This window comes from Hylobates moloch, unplaced genomic scaffold (assembly GCF_009828535.3).
Source record: "Hylobates moloch isolate HMO894 unplaced genomic scaffold, HMol_V3 SCAFFOLD_69, whole genome shotgun sequence".
Lineage (NCBI taxonomy): Eukaryota > Metazoa > Chordata > Mammalia > Primates > Hylobatidae > Hylobates > Hylobates moloch.
The window spans coordinates 19707-43726 of NW_026652344.1; the positions used below are offsets into that span (position 1 = coordinate 19707).

The following is a 24020-nucleotide window of genomic DNA, read 5'->3' on the forward strand; positions in this document are numbered from 1 at the left end:
AAAAAAAAACACACAATTATGGTGATTCTTCACTTTTTAAAACATAACAATTCCATGCTTTTTTCCCTCACGTATAATTTTTGTATTACACATTTATCAGCCCCAGATTAAAACTATAATGAACTAGAGACAACCTAAGATCTGTGCCCAGAAATTGACAATGACCAGAAAACCGTAAAAACTTAGAAAGGTAAGTCTGTGGAAAAGAATGGCTATTTTACAGCCCAGAAAGTATATTTTAAAATTAGATTTGTTGATACAGCATTCTCATGCTTTTAGAAGGCTTAATTGCTAACAAATGTATCTACTTATATCTATGGTCATTTAAATTACTATGAAGTAATTTTTTAAATGCACTAAAATGTTCTTCATATTTTACTGAGTTTCTACATTTCTTTTCAATACAATACTGTATTGTTATTTATAATACTATATTAAAATTCATTATCACTTCTACTAGTGGTCCTCTGCTTTTTGTATGTTTTTCTCATCAACAAGAATTTCTTAAATAAGAAAATGTACCTGCCTTGCTTATTCTGAATAAATATAATGATTGTAGTTTATCACTATTTAAAATATGCTGCCCTTTATATTTTTTTAATTCCAAATTATCATTCGATAAAATGCAATAAGTTATGTTTATAGTGCTAGTGCTAAAACAGTCATGTGTTGGCCGGGTGCAGTGGCTCACGCCTGTCATCCCAGCACTTTGGGAGGCCGAGGCGGGCGGATCACGAGGTCAGGAGATCAAGACCATCCTGACTAACACAGTGAAACCCCGTCTCTACTAAAAATACAAAAAATTAGCCGGGTGTGGTGGCAGGCGCCTGTAGTCCCAGCTACTCGGGAGTCTGAGGCAGGAGAATGGCGTGAATCCGGGAGGCGGAGTTTGCAGTGAGCCGAGATCATGCAGGTACCATTGCACTCCAGCCTGGGCGACAGAGCAAGACTGTGTCTCAAAAAAACTAAAACAAAAACAGTCATGTGTTACACATGCTTTCTCTTGTAACTAAAAGTCATGTAACTCAAGACAGCCAGAGTTAGGCAATAAAGACTGGAATAAGCAGGCACAGTGTTTCTCTTTTCAAAGCTAACTGGGGCTGGGCGCAGTGGCTCATGCCTATAATCCCAACACTTTGGGAGGCTGTGGCGGGCGGATCACTTGAGGTCAGGAGTGCAATACCAGCCTGGTCAACATGGTGAAACCCTGTCTCTACTAAAGATACAAAAATTAGCCAGGCACGGCGGCACATGCCTGTAGTCTCAGCTACTTGGGAGGCTGAGGCAGGAGAATGGCTTGAACCCAGGAGGCGGAGGTTGCAGTGAGGAGCCAAGATTGCACCACTGCTCTCCAGCCTGGGCAACAGTGAGACTCCATCTCAAAAAAACAAAACAAAACAAAACAAAAAAACGCTAACTGGAGTGCTCATTAGCACCTTGTCCAAACTAAATCTATGTTGAACAAATAGATGCAAGACAGACATTCTTATTTCAAAATATACACAGTTTACCTTCATTAGAAAAGCAGTGTTCCCTACTTCACTACAGGTTAATTCCAGTTTCTTCTTAATTTTATGATCATCGGGTATATAATCATTTCCACATATATTCTGAATAAAGGGAAAATGTTATTCTTTGATACACAGGAGAAACAACAGATTGATGAATATAACACCTCAGAATCACTGAGGAAGTAGAAGGGATACTACACTATATACCAAACACCCCACTTTCTTTGACATCAGGATGTTCACCAGAATCATCCAACTTTATTCTGTTTTGAAGCAATCATTGGCACTTCAACAAATGAAATTAAAACTTTGTTCAGCTATTTTAAAACAACAAGCAAAAACCAAACAAAAGTAAAATCTAATCTTACACAAATCTTTGGGATATTATTTTGTCCATCTTCTCTTTGAGTTGGACTCAAGGAATGTGATCTCATTCGGAGCTTCCCAGCGTACTGTTCCCTGCTAAGAGACCAAAATAATCACAATCACCATTTGGAGAATTCAGAGGACACAGAGTATTAGAATCTAGGATTACCATTTTTTTTCCCTTGGAAATGAGATGATAGTTTGTATTAACAATGATGTTCCATAGCCGGGCATGGTGGCGAGTGCCTGTAATCCCAGCTACTTGGGAGGCTGAGGCAAGGAGAATCACTTGAACCTGGGAGGCAGAGGTTGCAGTGAGCTGAGATTGTGCCACTGCACTCCAGCCTGGGAGACAGTGCGAGACTCATCTCAAACAACAACAACAACAAAAATATACACACACACAAAATGATGTTCCACATCAAAAAAAAAAAAGGAAAAGAAATACAAATAACCATTTTATTTATATTTCATTTCATTTAAATTATAAGAGGTTACATAAATGCCACAGACTTGCTTATGCAAATGCTATTTTTAAGTCAGACTATAATAAATCACCTGTATTTAAATCTTTTCTCCTCCTTTCCCATTTTCCCAAATGTAAAAAGAGAGAAAATGAAGCATATATTCTACGGGAAGAATATTGTTTTAAGGTCAGCAAACTTGGTTGGATTCACGTTCCACATCAACATGAAGCCTTAAAATATATAAAATAACAAAACCTTCATGTAGTTTAAAGTTTTAATTAATTTGAAAGCATGTCAGAAACCACAGATATATCAAAGTCTTCTATTTAAAAACACACCATGTTAATTTAGGTAAAATGTGAAATGCAGAGTAAGTAGGAAACAAGTTTAAATCGACTTCATCAAAAAGACTCTTCTCTAATATAAATATCATGTAAAATACATTCTTAAATGGCCTCCTTTAGCCTGGAGTCTCTCTTATATGATTTTATTCAAACCACTTCAATGAAAGTTCCATGATTATGAACACCTATTCTCTGAACAACTGCTTCAAGATACATTAAATGGAAAATAACCATTATACAACGAATTAAAGTCACTAACATTCAACCACAAACCATATCAGGATTTCCTTCACAAACTGTGACCTATGCTAAGTATTTCCAAAAGACAGAATATTAATTCAAAAGACAATATTAAAATGAATGTATTTTGTAACTAAAACTGATAGAATAACATTCCTTAGACTAGTTAATAAGTAACGTAAAATGGCTGAAAAAGCTGTTTTAAAGAGAGCTGCTTATTTTTTATACCCCTATTCAGTATCATAAACATCCAAATAGTTAAAAGCAAATGAGAAAAATGGGCAAAGTTAATATTTTGAGTATAATTATACCAGTCAATGTGCATCAGCTGATATAAGCATTTAAAACTCTATGAGGAGAGGTAACCTGATATGTCATACTAAGCAGTGGCCTATTCTTCTTTAAGAATAGATTAAATAATCATAAAAAGATCTATACTTAAAAATTGAAAAATGCTTAATACTAAAATTCTTCTCATAAAAAAATACTAATGTAAAAAGGAGCCTGAAATATTTATCTATTTATTGCACAGGGTTGCATACATAAAACAACACACCCTCTTGATTCACTTGTAGCTGTCCTTCTGTACCAAACTCTTTACCCTCACAATAAATTTTCAAAAATGTTATTGCATCCATGCTCTAACTTGTCATATATTTTTCAATCAACTACAATATGACTTGCATTCATCCCAAAAGTGCTATAACTAAGGTCATCAACAGTCTCCTAGACACTCAAGCACATGAGTCATAATCTGTCCTTAATTTAGTTGATGTCACTAAAACATTAGAGACAGTAGTTTAAAGATGCTGAATTCAATGGCTCCATAAAACCATTCTCTGGCCAGGTGCAGTAGCTCACAACTGTAATCCCAGCACTTTGGGAGGCCAAGGTCAGCCTATTGCTTAAACTCAGGAGTTTGAGACCAGCCTGGGCAACATGTGACAAAAAGTAGTCAGTCGGGCGTGGTGGTACATGCCTGTGGTCCCAGCTACTTGGGAGGCTGAGGTAGGAGGATCACTTGAGGCCTGCGGGAGGTTGAGGCTACAGTGAGCTGTGACTGTTCCACTGCACTCTAGCCTGGGTGACAGAGTGAGACCCTGTCTAAAAACAAACGAACAAACAAAAACCATTTTTCCATGGTTCTCATCCTATCATTCAGAGATCCCCTTCACAATAGCCTTCACTAGCTTTCTTTGCCCATCCATACATGCTGTGATCCCAGAGTTCTGTGTCTAATTTATTTTAATTTTACATGCTTTCTCTGGATGATCCAATGTATTAGTTTTTCAAATAATAAGTTTTGCTTACAAAATCTACATCTGTAGTCCAAATTTCTCTCTTGGCCTCCAAACCCATTACAAATACAAATTGAATAGCCCTCCTTCCAATTCAACATGTCCATTATTATTAACTAAACTTATTATGTTACCCCTAATACGTGCACCAATGAAGGCCAAGTAATGGAGAGGCATTGTGGAAGCCAGCTTCTTGTGAAGGCATTTGAGTCAACTGAAGGAGAAGGTCGGTATCATTGTTAAAATCTGGCTGGCACAAGAAAAACAGGACATTAGGTACAGAAGTTTCATTTTCTGCCATAAGACTGTCTCCAGCTGGAAACAACTTAAACTCTAAGTAAGTACAAAGGCTGAAATTCAGTGATGGCGCTGGTGGTCTGGGTGAACAGTGAAAACAGAAAGTGGGAGAAAAGTTCAACCTTAAAAGCCTTTTTATGAATAACAAGTGCCACACGCCACACAGAACAGCAACTCCTGGTGCTTATAAGGACAACCTACGACTGGTACAGGGGACCTGATCACAGTGAGCTCATAATATGGTACTTGTGTCAAGCAGAAAAGCGGTATTGTGCCTCAATTAATTTCAGGATGCCAAAACCAACATGGAAAGAAAAAATTGAGTACATTTGTAACATTCCCTGACATGCCCTTTACTCTTAAGCCATAAAACTAGGAGAATATAAATTTTCCCTTTCACTTTTTGCTAATGAGAAAATATTTCAACAGGAATTCACAAACACTCTCAAAGTATCAATGCTGATTCTTAATACTAGAAAAATATAAACTTATCCTTGTACAGATAAAGAAATAAGGAATGATATTTTATATATAAAAGATATAAAGCCTAAAGGAAGACCAATCAAATGTCCTCCTGTAAAAGAAAATTACTTTAGGGGGTGATGTCAGCAAGACTCTCCTTCTCTCAATGGACACATAAATTCAACAACAATACATGGACCAAAATTCCCTTTGTGAGACATCCAGAGACCAGATGAGAGGCTCCTGTACCCCAGGCAAGCATGAAACCAACCACACTGAAGCCACTAGTAAAATTTGTGGAATCCTCTTGCGCCATAAGCAAGGTTACTTAAGGGACTTGTTGCTGTCTTGGCTGAATCTTAGCTCTGACAGGAAAAGGTCCCAGGTTGGGAACTGCTGAGAACAAAGCCTCCGGTTTGGACTAGTATGCAGTAACTGACCATAGCCCCTCCCACCAGCTCAGAAATAGCAGGTGGAAACTCCCAGTCCCAACCTCTCCCTGGGGAAGGAAAAAGCTGAAGCATCTGTCCAACATTCTGGCTTTTGGAAGGGGCTGCCTAAGGGACAGGATTCTGCAAGTACTCACAGGACTAGTATTCTCTAAATGCCTGGGGACCACTAAGAACAAAGGTGGTGGTTTGGACTAGTAAGCACTCACGGCCAGAGCTCCTACCCCTGGCTCAGCATGACACAATTAGAAAAACTCATGGTCCACAGCTTCTCCCTGGGGAGGGAAAGAGAAGACTAAAGCATATATCCAACATTCAGACTCTTGGGGGACTGCCCAAGGAACTTGTTTCTGTCTCATCTGTCTTGAAGCACTGGTGGGATGCAGCATAAACTAAGTGCCTAGGGGCAGCTGAAAATAAAAAAGCAAGTAATAACCAAAAAAGGATTGAGCCAGTATGCTACTAGCTCCAGAAGGCCCATAGTACAAGACACAGAATAGAAGGAACAAGAGATTATGATCTCCTAAAAACAGAAACCAGCAAATCCCACTATTTAGAAATTTACACACCGAAGTCCAGAGAAGACATATCCACAGAAAAAGTTTATGAGGACTCCAGAATCTCTACTCAGGCCGATTCCTGAAGGTCTGCCCCTGTACAAAGCCAATCCATAAAGACTGGAAGAAGTGGCTGTTTTTCAAATATGCAGACATTAATACAAAGGGTCAAGGAAAATGAAAAATGGCCCAAAGAAAGTAACAAATCTTCAGAAACCAACCCCAAAGAAATGAAGGTAAATGGATTAGCTGGTAAGAATTAAAAATAACCATAATCAAAATATTCAATAAGCTTAGGATAAATTATGCATAAACAAAATGAGTATTTTAACAAACAAAATATTTTTAAAAAGAAAAATTTGAAGGCTGAAGATTACAATAACTGAACTAAAAATTTAACTAAAGGGGGTCAACAGCAGCCTTGATCAAGTACAAGAAAGAATCAGTAAACTCAAAGACAGGACATTTGAAATTATAGATTCCACAGAGCAAAAATGTTTTTAAAAGACATAAGAAACTTATGAGACACTATCAAGCAGGCCAATTTACATATTACTAAAGTCAGAGAAAGAGAAGAGAGAGAAAAGCAGTAAGCTTATTTAAAGAACTAATCTAAGGAGAAAAATGGACATCCAGATTTATGAAACTCAAAGAATCCCAAGTAGGTTGAATGTAAGGAGATCTACACCAGGACACATTATAATCAAATTGCCAAAAGTCAAAGACAAAGAATTTTGAAATCCAAAAGAGAAAAGCAACTCACTACATACAAAGGAGACTCATAAAACTGTAAAAGGACTTTTCAACAGAAACTTATAGGCCAGGAGAGAATGGGATGATATATTCAAAGTACTGAAAGAGAAAAACTGCCAGTCAAGGATATTATTATATACCATGCAAATCTGTCCTTTAAAAATGAAAGAGAGATACAGTCCCAGACAAACAAAAGTTGAAGGAGCTCATCACCACTACACTTGACTTAAAAGAAATTCTAAAGGGAGTTCTTCAAGTTGAAATGAAAGGACACTAGTTAGTGGCATGAAAACACATGAAAATATGAAACGCACTGATAAAAGTAATTATATATAAAATATAGATTACTCTATTGATATAATAGTGGTACATAAATCATTTTCAACTTCAACATAAAAATGAAAAGATGAAAATCTTAAAAATAACTATAACTGTTACCGAAACACAAGGAGTCCAGTCTAGGTCCCACTGCTCACTGCACAGAAAGCCAATCAATGAGACAGTGAGTATCGCTAGGGAAGAAGGCTTTATTTGGGCACTGAAGCCAAGGATATGGGAGATCAGTATCCAATCCATCTCCTCGCCCAACTAAAATTAGTTTATATAGAGGGAAGAAATGTTAACTACCTGTGGGAAAACAGGAATTAGGGAGTGGTAAGGAAGCGGAGTTCGTCAACAGGAAGCAGATGGTTGGTTAGGCAATCATGATAAGTGAGGGGTCTGGCATAACATTGTCTAGATGCAGTGATTTGGTAAGTTTCAGTTCCTTGATACTATCTGGAATACGTGACGGTTGGTTTCCAGAGAAAGGAACTCAAATAAGACAACCGTTAAGTTTCTCCAGTGTTAAGACTGGGTGGGTTAACTTCTATGTTTATTCAAAAAAAACCATAAACATCCATTTTATAGGACAACTTGGATGGTTTCATACCACAAAATAATTTGTTAATGAATACAGCATATTAAAAGGTGAAAACTGGGACATTAATAACAAAGTGTGTGAGTGAGTAAAAGTATTAAATTTTTTAATGCAATCGAAGTTATCAGCTTAAAATAGGTTGTTACAACTATAAGATGATTTATGTAAGCCTTATGGTAACACAAATTCTTTAAATATAGTAGGTACACAAAACATTTTTAAAAAATCAAAGCAAACCACAACAACAACAAACAAATCATCAGATCACAAAGAAATATAAGGAAGAAATGAACAAAGGAACTATATAACAGTCAGAAAGCAATTAACAAAATGACTTTTTTTTTTTTTTTTTTGAGACGGAGTCTGGCTCTATCACTAGGCTGGAGTGCAGTGGCGCAATCTCGGCTCACTGCAAACTCTGCCTCCTGGGTTCACGCCATTCTCCTGCCTCGGCCTCCCGAGTAGCTGGGACTACAGGCGCCCGCCACCACACCTAGCTAATTTTTTGTATTTTTAGTAGAGACGAGGTTTCACCGTGTTAGCCAGGATGGTCTCAATCTCCTGACCTCATGATCCACCCGCCTCAGCCTCCCAAAGTGCTGGGATTACAGGCTTGAGCCACCACGCCCAGCCCAAAATGACTTATTAAGTCCACAAATGTGTGAAAATGAAACAACAAATTCTCATCAATCAACAAGTCAAATCAGAAAGCAAAATAAAGGAAACTAGAAAATATCTTGAGACAAATGAAAACAAAAATACAACATACCAAAATGTGTAGGTTTCAGTGAAAGCAGTGCTAAGAGGAAAATTTACAACTGTAAAAGCTTATATTAAAAAAGAAAAAAACTCTAACAACCTAGATGTACACCTTAAGGAACTAAAAAAAGAACAAACTAAACTCAAAGCCAGCAGAAGGAAGTAAATATTAATAGTAAGGATTAGGGCAGGGATAAAACAGAAAATAGAAAAACAACAGAGAAAATGAAACTAAGAGTTGATTTACTGAAATGATCAACAAAATTGAAAAACCTTTGGCTACACAGAATAAGAAAAAAGGAGAGAAGACTAAACAACTAAAATCAGAAATGAAAGATAAGACATTACATTCAATTTAACAGAAATAAAAAGAATGACTGGGTGCAGTGGCTCATGCCTGTAATCCCAACACTTTGGGAGGCTGAGGCAGGAGGACTGCTGGAGCCCAGTAGTACATGAGCAGCCTCAGCAACATAGTGAGCCTCATTTCTACAAAAAATAATAATAATAAAAATTAGCTGGATGTGGTGGCACACACCTGAGGTCCCAGCTACTTGGGAGGATGAGGTAGGATTGCTTCAGCCCAAGAGGTCAAGGCTGCAGTGAGCAGTGATTGCACCACTGTGCTCCAGCCTAGGTGACAGAGTGAGAACCTATCTCAAGAGAAAAAAAAAAAAAAAAGTACTAAAAAGAACTGTAAGAAAGTACTAAGAGCAACAGTATGCCAATGTATTGGATAACCCAGATGAGATGAGCAAATTACTTGAAATGCAAAACTTACCAAGATTGAATCATGAAGAACAGAAATATGAACAGACCAATAATTAGTAAGGAAACTGAATCAGTAATTAAAAATCTCCCAACCAAGAAAAGCCCAGAACCAGATGACTTCACTGGTGAATTCTACCAAACATTTGAGAAGTAATGCCAATCCTCCTCAAACCCATTCAAAACCCTGAAGAAGAGGGAATACTCCCAAATTCATTTTACAAAGCCAGCATTACCCTGATACCAAAACCAAAGACACTACAATAAAGGAAAATTACAAGCCAATATACCTGAAGAACATAGATGCAAAAATCCTCAACAAAATACTAGCAAACTGAATTCCATGGCACATTAAAAGAATCATACACCATAATCAAGTGGGATTTATCCCTAAGATGCCAGGATGGTACAATATATGCTAAACAATAAACGTGATGCCCCACATTAACAATGAAGAATAGAGATTGTATGATCATTTGGATCGATGCAGAAAGAGTATGACAAAATTCAACATTCTTTTATGATAAAAACTCAATAAACTCAGTACAGAAGGAATGTACATCAAAATAATAAAATGCATATATGACAAAGCCCATACCTAGCATAATACTCGAACAGTGAAAAGCTAAAAAAAGCTTTTTCTCTAAGATCAAGAACAAGGCAAGAAGGCTCACTGTCACCACCTATTAAATAGTACAGCAGTCCTAGCCAGAGTAGTCAGGCAAGAAAAAGGCATCCAAATCAGAAAGTAAAAAGGAAAATGGTTTCTATTTGCAGATGACATAATCGTATATGCAGAAAACCCTAAAGACTGCATTAAATAACTATTTAAACTAATAAATGAATTCAGTAAAATTTCAGGATACAAAACCAACATACAAAAATCGGTAGCACTTCTTTACACTAACAATGAATTATCCTAAAAGAAATCAAGAGAGCAATCCCATTTACTGTTATTTTTGCTCTTGTTGCCCAGGCTGGGGTGCAATGGTGCAATCTTGGCTCACTGCAACCTCCACCTCCTGGGTTCAAGCAATTCTCCTGCCTCCCCGAGTGGCTGGGATTACAGGCACACACCACTATGCCTGGCTAATTTATTTTTATTTTTATTTTTAGTAGAGTTGGGGTTTCACGATGTTGGTCAGGCTGGTCTCAAACTCCTGACCTCAAGTGATCTGCCCACCTCAGCCTCCCAAAGTGCTGGGATTACAGGCGTGAGCCACTGTGCCCAGCCCTAAGTTCATTCTTTAAGGCTCTTTTCCATATAATCTTGATGAGCATTGTGAGTACTATTTCTTTATTGCTTCTCCAGTTTCTATTTCCTCTTGGAATACATATTATCTCTGTATTGGGGATTTTGAATCTATATTCTTCATCTCTTACACTTCCATTAGTTATAGCCATGTTTTTATTTTTTTCTTTTGTTTTCTCAGAGAACTTTTTGAGCTGGTTTTCTAATTCACTGATTTGATTTTCTGTAATATTTAATCTGCTGTTTTCTGTTTCCATCGTGATTTTCAGATTTAGTAATCATGTTTTTCAATTGTAAGCACATTGTTATCATCAGACTGTTCATCCCCTTTTCACATATGAAATGTCTGCTTGAATCATATTGAAAACAAAAATTAAATAAACATTTTAGAAATTTCCCTTTTTAAAATAGTTTTTTTATTTATTGTGGTAAAAATACGCAACATGAGATCTACTTAAGATTTTAAGTGTACAGCACAGTATTGCAGCTATAATCAGTGTTGTGCAGCAGACTTCTAGAACGTTTTCATTTTCTGTAGCTGAAATTTTATATGCATTGAACAGCAACTCCCCATTTTCCCCGTCTGTAAGCCCCTGGCAGCTACCATTCTACTCTCCTCTTCTATAAGTTTGACTACTGTATAGTATTTATTCTATTGTGATTGGCTATTTAACTCAGCAAAAGTCCTCCAGCTTCATCTATCTTGTCACATATGATAGCATTTCATTTTATTAATGTTGAATAATATTCTGTTTTATGTATATATCATATTTTGTTAATCCATTCATTTGTAGATGAACATATAGGTTGTTTCCACATCCTGACTATTGTGAATAATGCTGCAGTGAACACAGAGTACAGACAGCTTTTTGAGATCCTGATTTCATTTTCCTTAGCTTTATACCCAGAAGAGGGATTTGCTGAATCATAAGGTAGTTCTATTTTTGATTTTTTGAGGAACTTCCATACTGTTTTTCATAATTGCTATATCAATTTATGCTCCTACCAAGAGTGGACAAAGATTCCCTTTTCTCCAAATCCTGGACAACACTTGATAACTGTTTTTTTTTTTTTTTTTTGAGACGGAGTCTTGCTCTGTCACACAGGCTGGAGTGCAGTGGCACAATCTCGGCTCACTGCAAGCTCCACCTCCCGGGTTCATGCCATTCTCCTGCCTCAGCCTCTCTGAGTAGCTGGGACTACAGGCGCCCGCCACCGCGCCCGGCTAATTTTTTGTATTTTTATTAGAGACGGGGTTTCACTGTGGTCTCGATCGCCTGACCTCATGATCCGCCCGCCTCGGCCTCCCAAAGTACTGGGATTACAAGCGTGAGCCACCGCGCCCGGCCAATAACTTTTTTTTGATAACAGTCATTCTAACAGGTGTGAGTGATATCTCATGTGGTTTCGATTTGCATTTTGCTGATGATTCGTGATGTTGAACATGTTATATATCGTATGTCCACTTTGGAGAAACGTGTATTCAAGTTCTTTGCCCATTTTAAAATTGGGTTGTTTTGCGGCAGTTGAGTACTTCATATAGATTGAATATTAACCTATTATCACATATGTGGCTTGCAAATATTTTATCTGATTCTGTAGCTTGTCTCTTCACTCTGTTGATTGTTTGCTGTGCAGGAGATTTTTAAGTTGATAAAATCCCATTTGTCTATCTTTGCTTTAGTTGCCTGTGTTTTGGGGTTATATCTAAGAAATTATTGCCTAGACCAATGTCAAGAAGTTTTCCCCCTGTGTTTTCTTCTAGTCGTTTACAGCTTCAGATCTTATGTTTAAGTCTTTAATCCATTTCTAGTTGATTTTTGTGTATGGTGCAAGATGAGGGCCAAATTTTCTTTTTCTGCATGTGGACTTCCGGTTTTCCTAACACCATTTATTGAAGTGATTATCCATTAACCATTGTGTGTTCTTGGCACCTTTGTGAAAGATCAGTTGACTGTAAATGTGTGGGTTTATTTCTGGGCTCTTTATTTTGTTCCATTGGTCTATATGTCTGTCTTTATGCCAGTATTATACTGTTTCAATTACCATAGATTTGTAATACATTTTGAAATCAGGAAGCATCATTTCTCCAGCTTTGTTCTTCTTGCTCAAGATTGCTTTGGCTATTTGGGGTCTTTTGTGATTCCATACGAATTTTCGGATTTTTTATTGCTGTGAAAAAAGCCATTGGAGTTTTGATAGGGATTGCATTGAATTTGTAGATTGCTTTGTGTATGGACATTTTAACAATATTAATTCTTCCAATCCATGAGCACAGGATATCTTTACATTTCAGTTTTTTTCATTGATGTTTTATAGTTTTCAGTGTATAGATCTTTTACACCTTTGGTTAAATTTATTCCTAGGTATTTTATTTGATTTTTGTTGTCAAATGGATTATTTTAGCTGTGTATGAAACAGAAGAAATCAAGAGAAATGAAGTAGAGAAGACAAGGCTCAGATTTCAAGCAGGGTCCAGAGATATATTCATATGTCCGACATAGGAAATATAAGATGGTAAAAGCAAATTATTTTTCATTCTCAGCTTCTTCCACTAGTAAAAGCTCTGAAGGAAGAAACAATCCGAGGGCAGAGATCAAATCCAAGGTTTTGCCAGTAAAATATGGACTCAGGATCAAAATTTCAAGGACACATCTTTAAACACTTGGTTAAGACCTCAGAAAGATTTGGGCAATGCCTGAAAAAAAGGAAAACAAAAAGGCTTCTAAACGTTTCCATGTTGTACCTCTTAGAAGCTCTCTGACAGATAAGAGGGATTCTAAGAATCATAAGGGTGTTGTACCACAGCATCCTGATTCCTGGACCAAAACAGAGAAAGTCTGTCTCAAAGAAATTTGTGAATATGGTGTTTGTCTAATGGAATGGATTACAATTTGATACACAGAAAGCTGCAAAATTTTTAAAGGAATTATAGCTTCATTTGAAAGAGTTCAAGATGAAAATATGCATTTGGTTCCCCGAATTCATACAAACAGAAAGCAGGCTGAAAAAACTATTCAGCTGAAAGCAAATTATTTCTTATGGTAACAGAAAGATAGCTCAGAGGGAAGAGCCAAGATCATGAAAAACAGAGCAAACAGCCATGAAGAACCACTCCCAAGAAGCAGCACTAAGACCTATCATGAAACGGGCAACAAATGCCTGGCTAGATTTCAGAACTGCTATAAACTATCATTGCAATCTGCCTCCCATTTCTCTGCTCTTTGAATGGGAAAGTTTACTGCAGTTCTCCAGTCCCTCTCTCACCATTGTTGGCTGTGCAGGTGTGTGGGAAAGAATAATGTCTTCCTTTAGTTCACAGGTTCAGGCTGAAAGAAGCCACACAATGGAAGACTCAGCCACACCTCTACCTGATTTTTATTGTTTACTGAGGTATAGCTTGCATACAATAAAACCATATCCTTGTAAAATGCAGTTTGATGAGTTTTGACAAAAGTACATGTAACCACCACAATATACATATTATTTCCATCACACCCAAAAATTCTTTGAGCCTGAGAGGTAAGAGTCAACTTACCTCTTCCTCCAATTCCAGACAAGCAGTATTTTCGAGAGTCTCATATGTATGAAATTAAACAGTATGTACATGTTTATGTCTGGCTTGACCTGGCCAAGAATATTTCTGAGATTTCTCCATGTTGTTGCACATATCAAAAGTTTATTATTGGCCAAGTGCGGTGGCTCATACCTGTAATCCCAGCACTTTGGGAGGCCAAGGCAGGCGGATCACCTCAGGTCAAGAGTTCAGGACCAGCCTGGCCAACATGATGAAACCCCATCTCTACTAAAAATACAAAATTTAGCCGGGCATGGTGCTGCACACTTGTAGTCTCAGCTACTCCAGAGGCTGAGGCAGGAGAATTGCTTGAACCCAGGAGGTGGAGGTTGCAGTGAGCTGAAATCACACCACTGCACTCCAGTGTGAGCAACAGCAAGGCTCCAGCTCAAAAAAAAAAAAAGTTCATTATTGCTTTGTAGTATTCCATTATATACATAAACCATAATTTGCTTTTCTATTCATGTGTTGATGGACATTTAGATTGTTTACCCATTTGGGTTATTATGAATAAAGCTGCTATGAACATTCAAGTATTTATGTGGACATATGTTTTCATTTCTCTTTACCAAGTATCTAGGAATAGAATTGCTGGGTCACATGATAAGTTATCTTCAAATTTATAAGAAATAGCCAAACTGTTTTCCAGAGTGGTTGTACAATATTATACTCTCATCAACAGTGTATGAGACTTTCAGCTTCATCACCTCACCACCATACTTGGTTTTCTCAGTCTTTATAATTTTAGCCATTCTAATGGGTATGCAGTGGTATCACACTGTGCTTTATAACTTGCATTTCCCTGATAATGCTGTTGGCCATCTTTTCATGTATGTATACTATCCATTTACATATTTTCTCTTGTGAAGTATCTATAAACTCTTTTGCACATTAACTGGATTGTGTGCTCCCTTAAGTTGTAAGAATCCTTTATGTATTCTAGCCACAAGTCCGTTATCAGATATATGTGATGAAAACTTTCCTCCCATTCTGTACCCTGCCAGATAATTTTCCAAATGGTGCCTTTTTAAAAAGAAGTTTTGATAGTTCAGTTTGTAAATTTTTTCTTCATTGTTTTGTGTTTTTTTATATCTTATTTTAGAAATCTTTGCCTATTCCAACGTCACAGAGATTTTGTTTTCTTCTAGAAACTCTATACTTTCAGCATTTTCATTTAGGCCTATAACTCATTTCAGTTTTTCCCCAGTGGATATTCAGTTCTTACAGCATAATTTGATAAATTTATAAAAATTTATAAAAATTTGATAAACTTATAAAAATTTATACAAATTCATAAAAAATTGATATACTTATAAAAATTTATACAAATTTATAAAAATTTGATAAGTTTATAAAAATTTATAAAAATTTGATAAATTTATTAAAATTTATTAAAATTGATAAATTTATAAAAAATTATAAAAATTTGATAAATTTATAAAAATTTATTAAAAATTTATAAATTTGATAAAAAGACCTTCCTTCCCTCAATTCCACTGCCATCTTTGTGGAAAATCAAATGGCCATGTATATGAGGGCTCACTTCTGGAATTTCTATTCTATTCTATAAATCTATCTATCTTTTCACCAGTACTACTGTCTTCATTACTACAGCTTGATTTTAAGCCTAAAAATCAGGAAAGTGAAGTCCCCTAACTTTCTTTTCTTTTCTATAATTGCTTTCATTTCTCATGGATAATGAATCAGGCTGAGGAAGTTCCCTTCTATTCCTAATTTGCTGAGAGTTTTTATCATGGATGAGTGTTGCATCTTGTTATATGCTTTTTCTGTATCTAGTGAGATGATTATATTTCTAAAACTATGATGAAATACATAAATTTTCAAATGTTATATCTCAAATTATTCAGAATATTCTCTCCATCTATTAATAGATCTGATTTGATAATTAAGAATTTTAAAATCTATGTTGATAAGGGAATGCTGCTAGGTAGGTTTCTGTTCTTGTAAGGTCTTTGTCTTCTTTTGGAAGCAGAGTAATACTGACCTAACAAAATGACTTGGGAAGCATTCCCTCCTTCTCTATTTCATGTAGGAAAAAAAAACTCAGGGAAGATTGATAAAATTTCTTCCATAAAAGCCTTAAAGAATTCACCAGTGATACCATCTGGGCTTAAGAGATTTGTGAGGTGGTTAATTATGAATTCAATTTCTTTGGTATATATAGAGCTATTCAGATTTCCCATTTCTTGAGTCAGTATTTAGTTTTTGTGTCTTTCAAGCAGTGTGTCTATTTCATCAACAATGTCACTGGTATAAAGTGATTTATAACATTCTCTTATCTCCTTAACATCTGTAGGATCTGTCAAGTCCCTTCTTTCATTCCTGATATTATTATATCTTCTTTTTAAAATATTTTATTATCAATTGTGGTAAAATACATATAACACAAAATTTACAGTCTTAATCATTTTTAAGCATACAGTTTAGCGGTATTAAGTATATTCACATTGTTGTGCAATAATCTCCACCATCTGTCTCCAGATTTCAACCTGAAAAACTGAAACTCTACAGTCATTAAACAATAACTCCCTATTCCCTGCTTCCCACTGCCCCTATAACCACCATTCTACTTTCCGTTTCTATGAATTTGACAACTTTAGAGACCTCATATAAGTTAAACAGTATTTGTCTTTTTGTGACTGGTTTATTCACTTAGCATACTGTCTTCAAGATTTATCCATGTTGCCCCATGTGACAAGACTTTCTTCCTTTTTAGGGCTGAATATTATTCATTCTAAATGTACCACATTTTGCTAATCTATTCATCTGTAGATAGACATTTATGTTGCTTCTACCTCCTGACTATTGCAAATAATGCTGCTATGAACATGAATATGCAAATATATCTTCAAGACCCAGCTTTCAATTCTTTTGGATGTAAAAAGAATTCCCAGAAGTGGGAATGCTCGAAAATGTAATTCTATTTTTAATTTTTTGAGGACTACCATGTCATTTCCAACAGCAGCTGTACCATTTTACATTCTTACCAACAGTGCACAGGGTTCCAATTTCTCCACATTCTCACCAACACATTTTTTTCATAGTAGCCATCCTGATGGATGTAAGGTAACATCTCATCATAGTTTTGATATTTATTTCCCTATGGTTAGTGATGTTGAGCAACTTTTCTTGTGTTTATTGGCTTTTTTTTTTTTTTTTTTTTGAGAAGGAGTCTTGCTCTTTCACCCAGGCTGGAGTGCAGTGGCGCAATCTCGGCTCACTGCAGGCTCCGCCCCCCGGGGTTCACGCCATTCTCCTGCCTCAGCCTCCCGCGTAGCTGGGGCTACAGGCGCCCGCTACCTCGCCCGGCTAATTTTTTGTATTTTTAGTAGAGACGGGGTTTCACCGTGTTAGCCAGGATGGTCTCGATCTCCTGACCTCGTGATCCGCCCGCCTCGGCCTCCCAAAGTGCTGGGATTACAGGCGTGAGCCACCGCGCCCAGCCTGGCCATTTTTATATTATCTTTGGGATACGTCTATTCAAGTCCTTTGCCCATCTTTTAATCTAGTTTTTTTTATTGTTGTTGAGATGAGTTCTTTATATATTCTGGATATTAACCCCTTTTCAAATATATGCTTTGCAAATATATTCTTCCATTCCATTGACTGCTTTTTCACTCAGTTGATTATGCCCTTTGATGTACAGTTTTTAATTTTGATGTACATAGTTTTCAATTTTGATGTAGTTCAATGTATCTATTTTTTTATGTGTCTGTATATTTGGTCTCATATCCAAAAAAGAAATCACTGCCAAGACCAATGTCATAAAGCTTTTCCCTATGTTTCCCTATTATAGCTCTTATGTTTAAGTTTTTGATCCATTTTTAGTTAATTTATATATGATGTAAAGTGAGAGTCCAACTTAATTCTATTGCATTTGGATATCCTTTTTTCCCAACACCATCTGTGGAAATGACTGTCCTTTTACCACTGAATGGTCATAGCACCCTTATCGAAAATTATGTGACCATATATGTCAGGGTTTATTTCTGGACTATTGTGTTCCATTGGTCTATATATTTGTCTTTATGCCAGTATCACACTGTTTTGATAATAGTGGCTTTGCAGCAAGTTTCCAAATCAGGAAGTGTAAGACCTCCAACTTTGTTTTTCTTCTAAATTTGTTTTAGCTACTCAATGTCCCAAGTGATTCCATATGAACTTCAGGATACTGTATTAGTCCGTTTTCACACTGCTGATAAAGACATACCCAGACTGGGGAGAAAAATAGGTTTAATGGACTCACAGTTCCACATGGCTGGGGAGGCCTCACAATCATGGCAGAAGGCAAAAGGCACTTCTTACATGGTGGCAGCAAGAGAAAATGAGAATCAAGAGAAAGGGTTTCCCCTTATAAAACCATCAGATCTCGTGAGACTTATTTACTACCACAAGAACAGTATGGAGGAAACAGCCATGATTCAATTATCTCCCACTGAGGCCCTCCCACAACATGTGAGAATTATGGGAGCTATAATTCAAGGTAAGATTTGGGTGGGGATACAACCTAACCATATCAGATGCATTTTTCTATTTCTGAAAAAAAATACACTGTTGGAATTTTGACAGAGACTGTATTGCATCTGTAGATCATCTTGGGTAGTATTAACAGTCTAATAATATTAAGTCTTCCAATCCATGAATACAGTATGTTTTTCATTCATTGGTGTCCTTTTAGATTCTTTCATCAAGGTTTTGTAGTTCTCAGTGTACAAGTCCTTCACCTCCTGAGGCTTATTCCTAAGTAATTTATTCTTTTTGATGCTATTATAAATGAGATTATTCTCTTAATTTGCTTTTCAGATTGTTCCTTGTTAGCATATAAAAATTTAATTAATTTTTTGCACTGATTTTGTATCCTGCAACTAAGCTAAATCCATTTGTTAGTTCTAACAGCTTTTGTGAAATCCTTAGGGTTTTCTACATATAAGATTATGTCTGTGAACAAAGATAATTTTCCTTCTTCCTTTTCATTTTGGATGACTTTTTTTCTTTTTCTTGCGAATTGCCTGGCTGGGACCTCCAGTGCTATGTTGAATACACAAGACAAAAGACAGCATCCTTTCTTTGTTCCTGATCTTAGAAGAAAAGCTTTCAGTCTTTCACTATAAGAATAATATGTCTATAGGCTTTAAATAGATGGTGTTTATTGTGCTGAGGTAATTTCCTTATCTTCCCAATTTAAGTTTCTTCTTAACAAAAAAGGGAGTTAAACTTTGTGAAAAGATTTTTCTACATCAATTAAGATGACTGTGTGAGGATTTTCTCCTTTGATTCTGTTAATGCTAATGTAGTATATCACATTTACTGATTTTCATATGTGGAACCATTCTTGCAAGTTACGAATAAATCCCATTTGGTCATGATGTGTAAACCTTTAATGTGCTGTTGAATTCAGTTTACAAGTATTTTCCTGAGGCCTTTGCAGCAAATATTTGTCAGGATATTGGCCTATACTTTCCTTGTACCACCTTTGTCTAGTTTTAGTATCAACTTAATGCTGGCCTCACGTGATAAATTTATAAGTGTTTCCTCTTCAATGTTTTTGAAAAGTTTGAAGAAGGATTGGCATTAATTCTTCTTTAAACGTTTGGTAAATTCACCAGTGAAGCCACCTGGTCCCGAGTTTTTTGTCTGTTGAGAGATTTTTGATTACTGATTCAATCTGCTTACTAAAGGTCTGTTCAGATATTCTATTCTTCATAATTTAGTTTTGGTAGGTCATGTGTTGTGAAAAATTTGTCCATTTCACCTACATTATCAAATGTATTGACATATGGTTCCTCATAGTCCTCTCTTACAACCCTTTTTCTTTGTGTTAAATTTCTGATTTTAGTTAATGAGTGTTGTTTTTTTTTCTTATTCCATGTACTTAAAAGTTTGCTTATTTTGCTGATCTTTTCAAAAACCCAACTCGTAGTTTCATTTTCTCTACTGTTTTTCTGTTTCATGTTATTATTTCCTTCCGTTTGTTAGCTTTAGTAAGTTTAGTTTGTTCTTTTTCTAGTTCCTTAAGGTGTAAATTTAGTTTGTTTGTTTTTTTGTTTTCATTTTTGTTTTTGTTTTTTTTTTTTGAGATGGAGTCTCACTCTGTCTTCTAGGCTGGAGTACAGTAGCGTGATCTCAGCTCACTGCAACCTCAGCCTCCCGGGTTTAAGTGATTCTCCTGCCTCAGCCTCCCGAGTAGCTGGGACTACAGGCGCATGCTATCGTGTCCAGTTAATTATTTTTTTTTTTTTTTTTTTTTTTAGTAGAGACAAGGTTTCACCCGGTTAGCCAGGACGGTCTCGATCTCCTGACCTCATGATCCGCCTGCCTCGGCCTCCCAAAATGCTGGGATTACAGGCATGAACCACTGCGTCCGGCATTCTTTTTTTTTTTTTCTTTTTTCTTTTTTAAGATGGAGTCTCACCGTGTCACCCAGGCTGGAGTGCAGTGGCACAATCTTGGCTCACTGCAAGCTCCACCTCCCATGCTCCAGCAATTCTTGTGACTCAGCCTCCCAAGCAGATGGGACTACAGACATGTGCCACCATGCCCAACTAATTTTTTTTGTATTTTTACAATACAAAATACAATACAATACCCCTAGTAGAGACGGCGTTTCATCATGTTGGCCAGGCTGGTCTTGAATTCCTGACCTCAAGCGGTCTGCCTGCCTCAGCCTCCCAAACTGCCAGGATTATAGGCATGAGCCACCGCACCCAGCCACTGGAGTGTTCTTTACATATCTGTTAGGTTCAGATGGTCTATTAAACTGTTCAAGTCCTCTATTTATTAACCTTCTGTCATTTGTTCTATCCGGCGTATTGAAGTTCCCCACACTGGGGTATGTGCATTCTACAGTTATTGGATGGGGTATTTTATAAATGTCAATTAGGCTGTGGTAGTTCAGAGTATTCCTCAAATCTTCTACATCCTTTTTGATTTTTTGGTCAGGTTGCTCCATCAATTCCCAAGAAAAGGAATAAATGCAATAATGTTTACGCATTTGTCTGTTTTTCCCTTTGGCACTATTAGTTTTTGCTTCATGTATTTTTGAAGCTCTTTTGTTTGCTAAATACACATTTATAATCATTATATCATGCTTATGAATAGACTCTTTACCATTACAAAATGACTATTTGTCTTATAATTTTTCCTTATTGTGAAGTCTATTTTATCTGATATTCAGTATAGCCATTCCAGCTTTTTCATGCTTGTTTCCATGATACATCTCTTCGCATCCTTTTACTTTCAACCTATTTATCTTTGTATTTAAAGTATATGTCTTATAAATAATATAAAGTTGGCTCTTGCTTTTTTTATCCAATCTAAAAATCATTGTCTTTGGCTTCCAGTGTTAAGTTCATTTATATTTAATGTAATTATTTATGGTTCTATTTAGTCTGTCATTTTGCTATTGGTTTTGTCACAGCTCTTCTTTGCTCCTCATTTTTCCTTCCCTGCCTTCTTTTATGTTCACTGAATATTTTATATTATTCCATTTTAATCCTTCTAGTTACACATCTTTCTAGCTATACCTAGCTATATGTCTTTTCATTATATGCTTAGTATTTGTTCTAAGTATGCACTAGGCAACATCTAAGATGGCTCCCAATTTTCCCCAACTCCTGGTATGCATGCCCATGTGATATGTCCTTTCCCTTGAGTATAGTCTGGACCTAGAAACTTGCTTTTAATCAACAGAATCCGAAAAAAGTGATAAGCAATCATTTCCAAGATTAGCTTACAAAAAGATTCTAGCATCCATCATGCTTACCTCTCTCTTGCTCTCTTACTTGTTCACTTCGATGGAAGCCAGCTGCCATGCTGTAGGCTATCCTATAGAGAGGCCCGAATAGGAAAAAACTGAGAGAGACTTTTGGATGACAGCCAGCAAAGACTGAGGCCCTCAGAGCAATACCCCTGCAAGGACCTGAATCCTATTAACCATATTAGTGAGAATAGAAGTGGATTCTCCCCCAATCTAGACTTCAGTTGGGACCACAACCCCAGTCAATACCTTGTTTGCAACCTTATAGGAGAACCTAAGCCAGAAAACCCAGCTAAGCCATGTCCATGAGAAAAAAATAAAAAAAAATAAAAAATAAATGTTGCTTTAAGCTGCTAAGATTTGGAGTAATTTGTAATGCAATTTCTCTTAGATATTGCCTAGCACATACTTAGAACAAATACTAAGCATATAATTAAAAACATATAGCTAGAAAGACATGCAATAGATAACTGCAGATATCTGTATTATAGATAATACAGATTTTGGTATCTGAAAGTGAAGTACAGCCCAAGAATATGGAAACATGTTTGTGTGTAGTGTGCTAAAGACAAAGTTGATTTGAAGAGGTCATCAGTAGGAATTTGGAATTTGAGGATATTGCCAGTGGGGCTCAAGAGGAAGTAGGAAACCTGTTATTGGAAATGGGAAGAAGGGGATCCTTTTTACCTAGAGATAGAAAGCTACACCATCATCTTCAGTAACATGAAAATTAGAAAATATGCTTGATGAACTAAGTGAGTAATATAGCTAAGAAGATTTACAAAGTATTTGCTATTGCTTTAAGTGCTGTTGCTCTTAGGTGCAAGAGTAGAGTAAAACTGAGTCAAGGAAAGTTAAAGAAAATGGAACTAAGACTTCATGGTTTTAAAAATTCTCGGCCTCTCTAGATGGCAAAATATCCTAAATTAAGAAAGTCCAAGCATACTTTGGACACTGCATAGATATAAAGCCAACGGTATAAATGTAAAATATTTTGTGAAGATCGAAAAGATAAAAGATGGTGTATCTCAGAGTACTATGCATTCATCCACAGATCCCTTAAAAAGATTAAGAGTATGCCTGACAGATCCCCTCAATCAAACAAGAGGGCCTCTACAAAACTTAAGAATGACTTAACTAAGAAAATTCTACTACTTGCCTATCTGGATTTCAGAATTGTTATGAACTAGTGACTTTTTAGAAATGTCTGTAGAGGTTATCCTCTGCTTCGCCCATTGTATGTTGGGTGTGTTAGGAGCAGATAACTATTAGAACAGACATTTCTTCAAAGAAGATATACAAATAGCCAATAAGCACATGATAAGATGCTCAGTGTCATTAGTCACTGGGGGAATGCAAATTAAAACCACAATGAGATACCACTGCATACCAACTAAAATGGACAAAATCAAAGCCACTAACAATACCAAGAGCTGATGAGGATGTGAAAAGACGAGAATACTCATGTGAAGAGACTGGAATATTGGTAATGGGGATATAAAATGGAACAGCCAGTTTGGAAAAGAGTTTGATGATTTTTTAAGTTAAAAATAAATTTACCACACAACCCACTCTTAGATATCTGTCCAAAAGAAATGAAAAACATATGTTCAAATAAAAATTTGCAATGAACGTCCAAAACAGCAACATTCATAATAGCCAAATACTGAAAACAATCCAAATATCCATTAACTAGTGAACGGATAAACAAAATGTGGTATACTCATCAATGAAATACCACTCAGAAACAAGAAGGAATGAACTACTGATACAAGAAACAATATGAACTTCAAAAACAATATTGTAAGTGGAAAAACTAGATACATAGGACTGCATATTACCCATGAAATTTACAGAAAAGGCCAAAAAAAAAAGATAACTGCTTGCCTGGAGCTCTGGGTATAACTCCATATTATAAAGATATCAATTCCTCCTAATTTATCTATAGATTCAATGCATTCATAATAAAATATCTCAATAGGCACGTACACATGCACACATCACATTTATATGCAAGTAAAAACTGGTGAGCTAATCCTGAAATGTATATGGAAATGCAAAGAACCAAGAACAGCCAAGGCAATCTTGAGGAAGAAAAAGAAGGACCTACACTACACTATAAAATATCAAGATTTATTTTAAAGCTACAATATTAAGGCAGTGTAGTATTAGCACACAGATAAACAGGCCAATGAAAGAAACTAGAAACCAGAAAAAACCTACA

General features: G+C 36.3%; 1 protein-coding gene across 1 annotated transcript in view; it reads right to left on the minus strand.

Annotated features, from left to right (window-relative positions):
- LOC131382575 (centrosomal protein of 112 kDa-like) overlaps positions 1-24020 on the minus strand; it is a 69205-nt gene that overhangs the window by 4664 nt on the left and 40521 nt on the right. Inside the window, exons 6-7 of the mRNA XM_058434863.1 lie at positions 1880-1973; positions 1512-1610 (exon numbers count right to left, since the gene is read on the minus strand). Coding sequence (XP_058290846.1) covers positions 1512-1610; positions 1880-1973 — 193 coding nt within the window. The remainder of the gene's footprint in view (positions 1-1511; positions 1611-1879; positions 1974-24020) is intronic.